General features: G+C 37.2%; 1 protein-coding gene across 2 annotated transcripts in view; it reads left to right on the top strand.

Annotated features, from left to right (window-relative positions):
* Positions 1-5,899, top strand: part of MYL2 (myosin light chain 2) — a 33,709-nt gene extending 27,810 nt beyond the window's left edge. For both annotated transcript variants that reach the window (XM_053701708.1, XM_053701705.1), the window contains exon 7: positions 5,650-5,899. In XM_053701708.1, the coding sequence (XP_053557683.1) occupies positions 5,650-5,751 (102 nt within the window). In that variant the 3' untranslated portion in view covers positions 5,752-5,899. The remainder of the gene's footprint in view (positions 1-5,649) is intronic.
* The last annotated feature ends 236 nt before the right edge of the window (positions 5,900-6,135 follow it).

The raw sequence follows: 6,135 nt of genomic DNA, 5'->3' as shown, positions 1-6,135 counted from the left end.
ATTTGTCTCTTTTCATTGGCTCATCGGATTTGTTCAGCTAGCTCCCTGTAGCGCATTGTTGTTCTGGAGCTGACTTTATCTATTTGTTTAATCCCTTTGCAGGATTTAAACACAAAGATATATGCAAGCAATAGTGCAATTTCCTTGTTGCACTTTTATGTCTCTTTAAAAAAAAACAACTGGATTGAGATGAAATATTTGTGTCACCATACATAGTATTAAAACACAAACCAATGCAGCTTGTGTCAGTAATCATTAAAGCTAAGGTAAACATAAACTGGTTAAGAGAATACACTGAACCCAAATATATTCTTAAAATGTTATCAAGCAGCAATAAACAGTGTAAAAGATAGAATATATGATAAAGTTTTAAGACAAAAAATACATAGAAAATTAAAGAAGTAATTATTAAAGGTTATATATTTTAGTAATATTGAAAATAATTAAAGATTATGTGCAGTTTTGAAATTAAAAATGGGAAGGAACAAGAAAAATCTTCAATACCAATACTGTAGTTACATTTACAACAGTAAGGTGCTTTTACACAATGTAAATAAGTTCCACTCAAAATTTCAGGGGTAATTTTAGCCCTTTATTAATACAAATAAAACCCATTGGCCTAGATTTGGAGTTTGGCGTTAGCCGTGAAAACCAGCGTTAGAGGCTCCTAACGCTGGTTTTAGGCTAACTCCGGTATTTGGAGTCACTCAAAATAGGGTCTAACGCTCACTTTTCAGCCGCGACTTTTCCATACCGCAGATCCCCTTACGTAAATTGCGTATCCTATCTTTTCAATGGGATCTTTCTAACTCCGGTATTTAGAGTCGTGTCTGAAGTGAGCGTTAGACATCTAACGACAAAACTCCAGCCGCAGGAAAAAAGTCAGTAGTTAAGAGCTTTCTGGGCTAACGCCGGTTTATAAAGCTCTTAACTACTGTGCTCTAAAGTACACTAACACCCATAAACTACCTATGTACCCCTAAACCGAGGTCCCCCCACATCGCCGCAACTCGATTAAATTTTTTTAACCCCTAATCTGCCGACCGCCACCTACGTTATACTTATGTACCCCTAATCTGCTGCCCCTAACACCGCCGACCCCTGTATTATATTTATTAACCCCTAATCTGCCCCCCACAACGTCGCCTCCACCTACCTACACTTATTAACCCCTAATCTGCCGACCGGACCTCACCGCTATTCTAATAAATGTATTAACCCCTAAAGCTGATTGGAACAGCCAATAGAATGCGACCTCAATCTGATTGGCTGATTGGATCAGCCAATCGGATTGAACTTGATTCTGATTGGCTGATTCCATCAGCCAATCAGAATATTCCTACCTTAATTCCGATTGGCTGATAGAATCCTATCAGCCAATCGGAATTCGAGGGACGCCATCTTGGATGACGTCCCTTAAAGGAACCGTCATTCGGCTAGTAGGCGTCGGGAGAAGAGGATGTTCCGCGTCGGAGGTCTGCAAGATGGATCCGGAAGAAAGAAGATTGAAGATGCCGTTGATAGAAGACTTCATCCGGATCATGGACCTCTTCAGCTCCCGCTTGGATGAAGACTTCATCCGGATCATGGACCTCTTCAGCTCCCGCTTGGATGAAGACTTCAGCCGGATCATGGACCTCTTCAGCCCCCCGCTTGGGCTTGTATCAGGACATCGGAGGAGCTCTTCAGGACGGATCGGTGAACCTGGTATGGTGAAGATAAGGTAGGAAGATCTTCAGGGGCTTAGTGTTAGGTTTATTTAAGGGGGGTTTGGGTTAGATTAGGGGTATGTGGGTGGTGGGTTGTAATGTTGGGGGGGGGGTATTGTATGTTTTTTTTTACAGGCAAAAGAGCTAAATTCTTTGGGGCATGCCCCGCAAAGGGCCCTGTTCAGGGCTGGTAAGGTAAAAGAGCTTTGAACTTTAGTAATTTAGAATAGGGTAGGGCATTTTTTTATTTTGGGGGGCTTTGTTATTTTATTAGGGGGCTTAGAGTAGGTGTAATTAGTTTAAAATTGTTGTAATATTTTTCTTATGTTTGTAAATATTTTTTTATTTTTTGTAACTTAGTTCTTTTTTATTTTTTGTACTTTAGCTAGTTTATTTAATTGTATTTATTTGTAGGAATTGTATTTAATTAATTTATTGATAGTGTAGTGTTAGGTTTAATTGTAACTTAGGTTAGGATTTATTTTACAGGTAATTTTGTAATTATTTTAACTAGGTAACTATTAAATAGTTATTAACTATTTAATAGCTATTGTACCTGGTTAAAATAATTACAAAGTTACCTGTAAAATAAATATAAATCCTAAAATAGCTATAATATAATTATAATTTATATTGTAGCTATATTAGGATTTATTTTACAGGTAAGTATTTAGCTTTAAATAGGAATAATTTATTTAATAAGAGTTAATTAATTTCGTTAGATGTAAATTATATTTAATTTAGGGGGGTGTTAGTGTTAGGGTTAGACTTAGCTTTAGGGGTTAATACATTTATTAGAATAGCGGTGAGCTCCGGTCGGCAGATTAGGGGTTAATAATTGAAGTTAGGTGTTGGCGATGTTAGGGAGGGCAGATTAGGGGTTAATACTATTTATTATAGGGTTAGTGAGGCGGATTAGGGGTTAATACCTTTATTATAGTAGCGCTCAGGTCCGGTCGGCAGATTAGGGGTTAATAAGTGTAGGCAGGTGGAGGCGACGTTGTGGGGGGCAGATTAGGTGTTAATAAATATAATATAGGGGTCGGCGGTGTTAGGGGCAGCAGATTAGGGGTACATGGGGATAATGTAAGTAGCGGCGGTTTACGGAGCGGCAGATTAGGGGTTAAAAATAATATACAGGGGTCAGCGATAGCGGGGGCGGCAGATTAGGGGTTAATAAGTGTAAGGTTAGGGGTGTTTAGACTCGGGGTACATGTTAGAGTGTTAGGTGCAGACGTAGGAAGTGTTTCCGCATAGCAAACAACGGGGCTGCGTTAGGAGCTGAATGCGGCTTTTTTGCAGGTGTTAGGTTTTTTTTCCAGCTCAAACAGCCCCATTGTTTCCTATGGAGGAATCGTGCACGAGCACGTTTTTGAGGCTGGCCGCTTGCGTAAGCAACTCTGGTATCGAGAGTTGAAGCTGCGTTAAAAATGCTCTACGCTCCTTTTTTGGAGCCTAACGCAGCCTTTATGTGGACTCTCAATACCAGAGTTATTTTTATGGTGCGGCCAGAAAAAAGCCGGCGTTAGTTTTTCGGGTCGTTACCGACAAAACTCCAAATCTAGCCGATTGTTTTTATGTGTTTCACACCTACATTTGGCATTTAATCATAGAAAACTACAATCCCACACAAATGACGAATATAGGAATAAACATAAAACATTTGAAAATTATTAAACAATAATAAAAAAAATCTGTCTACAAAAAAAGGCTGCTGTTGTTTTTCTCTCGGACATATTTGTCAAATTAATGCCCTAAAAAGATGTTAATAAAGATGAAACATCGATCTTCACAAATAACTGATATCACCACTAGGTGTCAGTCTCACCATATAGATTACAGTTTAAAAGAAAACCTCGGTTATGCAAGTTATCAAAATGTTTGACTACAACTGATAGATTTTTAAAATTATCCATATTATCATATATATTAAAGGGACAGTATACACTAATGTTCATTTAAAGGGACAGTCAAGTCCAAAATAAACTTCCATGATTCAAATAGGGCATGCAATTTTAAACAATTTTCCAATTTACTTTTATCACCAATTTTGCTTTGTACTGTTGGTATTCTTAGTTGAAAGCTAAACCTAGGTAGGCTCATGTGCTAATTTCTTAGACCTTGAAGGACGCCTCTTATGTGAATGCATTTTGACAGTTTGTCACCACTAGAGGGCATTAGTTCATGTGTGTCAAATAGATAACATTGAGCTCATGCACGTGAAGTTACTTAGGATTAAACACTGATTGGCTAAAATGCAAGTCTATCAAAAGAACTGAAATAAGGGGGCAGTTTGCAGAGGCTTAGATACAAGGTTATCACAGAGGTAAAAAGTATATTATTATAACTATGTTGGTTATGCAAAAAACTGGGGAATGGGTAATAAAGGAATTATCTATCTTTTAAAACAACAAAAATTCTGGTGTCGCCTGTCCCTTTAACAGCATACAATAGAGAATACTATAAAGAATAATATCACTGATGTTGATCTAAAAATCCAGTATAAAACATTTTAAAAACTTACTTAGAAGCTCACAATTTAGCACTGTTAAAGGGACAGTCAACACCGCAATTGTTATTGTTTTAAAAGATAGATAATGCCTTTACTACCCATTCCCCAGCTTTACACAACCAACATTGTTATATTAATATACTTTATAACATTTAAACCTCTATATTTCTGCCTGTTTCTAAGCCACTACAGACAGCCTTTTCACAACAGGAGACTGCTAGTTCATGTGGTCCATATAGATAACTCGTAGGTTGTGGATGACACTGCACTAATTGACTAAAATGCAAGTCAATAGATAATAAATAAATAGCCATGTGATCAGAGGGCTGTCAAAAGAGGCTTAGATACAAGGTAATTACAGGAGGTTAAAAGTATATTAATATAACCATAATGGCTGTGAAAAACTGGGGAATGGGTAATAAAGGGATTATCTATCTTTTCAAACAATAAACATTTTGGAGTCACTGTCCCTTTAATGAGATAAGCCTGGGACACCCACTGAAATGTGCTGCTAGCAGAACCTCCCCTGCATATGAAAAAAAAAAACATACAAACAGAAGCAATCTGAAGTCTGTATACATCAGTATACATCTAAAACTTTGGTGCTTGGTTAGAAGTCTGAAAATCAGCACACTGTTATCAGATCCGATCGGGATGATTGGCACCCCCCGCTGATTGGCCGCGAATGTGCAGGGGACGGCATTGCACAAGCATTTAATACGCAATGACTTATGCTGTCAGCATTTATTGATGTCTGGCAGACATGATCCACTACAGTGGATCATGTCCGCCCGACACATGATAAATCGGCCTCTAGAACTTATTGGCTCAATCAATGTCTGTATATGACAAATCTCACACTCAAAGAGATAGGTGTTGATAAACTTTATATTGCAGTTAGCATAGAAGTAAAAGTTCATATTGTGGGTTTTCCAATATTCCATGAGAATAGGTAGTTCCTACTCCAGAATTTAAAAAGTCATTGTTGGATCAAAGTTAATTTATAATTGCCCCTCTGTGAGTAGAGAATAGTTTTTTTAAGACTACTGTGCTATGTGTACTCCTGTATTGGGGACGTTAGGCCATTGTGAAACAGCTGCAGCAAAGATAGTGCTAATATATTCAAAAGGTTTTCATATTTCGCTGGTATGTTACTTTACTACAAAGCTACAAAATGTCTTGAGTAGGTTTAATAACAACTTTCTAAACTTTTTCAGACAATTTCAAGCATCAATGTAATCAAACCATGTTTAAATTAATAATACAAAAAAAATGACATCTAAAATCTCAAGGTTTGAAAAAGACTATGAGAAACAATCCTGTTGATCCTCTGAAACGTAATACCCATAATATTTAATGTACTGTTTATAGCAACAGCATTATGAAATGTAAGTATGGGTCAGTATGTCAATCTTATCTTCTTATTAGGTTGACCAGATGTTCACAGCGTTCCCCCCTGATGTTACTGGAAATCTAAACTACAAAAACCTTGTGCATATCATCACTCATGGTGAAGAGAAGGAGGAATAAGGTTGTAGCATTGGTGTGGGCATCTGCATCCAACAACGCCTCTTGAGAGACTTCTCCCTCTGTCTATTCCTTCTATGTTAATGGAAATATTGATCACTATTTAATATGCACCGCTGTATAAAGTATACAAATAAACATTATTTCTATAGATGACTGATTTTTTTTAAGAACATTGAACCTTGTCCATGTTGAGGCAGGTAGACCACATATTTATTTTTATCCAGCAATATTCTCTTCCAAACGGAATACTTGAATAATGTTTGAACCACGTAGGTTCCTAATGGAAAAATTAACATGAAAAAAAGGGCTCCTCGTAAGCCGTAAATGTATAATGGTAAATATGGCATTGTTAACCTGGGCATATTTATTCCATCTTGTTGTCAG

This window comes from Bombina bombina, chromosome 2 (assembly GCF_027579735.1).
Source record: "Bombina bombina isolate aBomBom1 chromosome 2, aBomBom1.pri, whole genome shotgun sequence".
NCBI lineage: Eukaryota > Metazoa > Chordata > Amphibia > Anura > Bombinatoridae > Bombina > Bombina bombina.
Note: the sequence above shows the minus strand (reverse complement) of the source record. Positions and strands in the feature narration are given on the sequence as shown.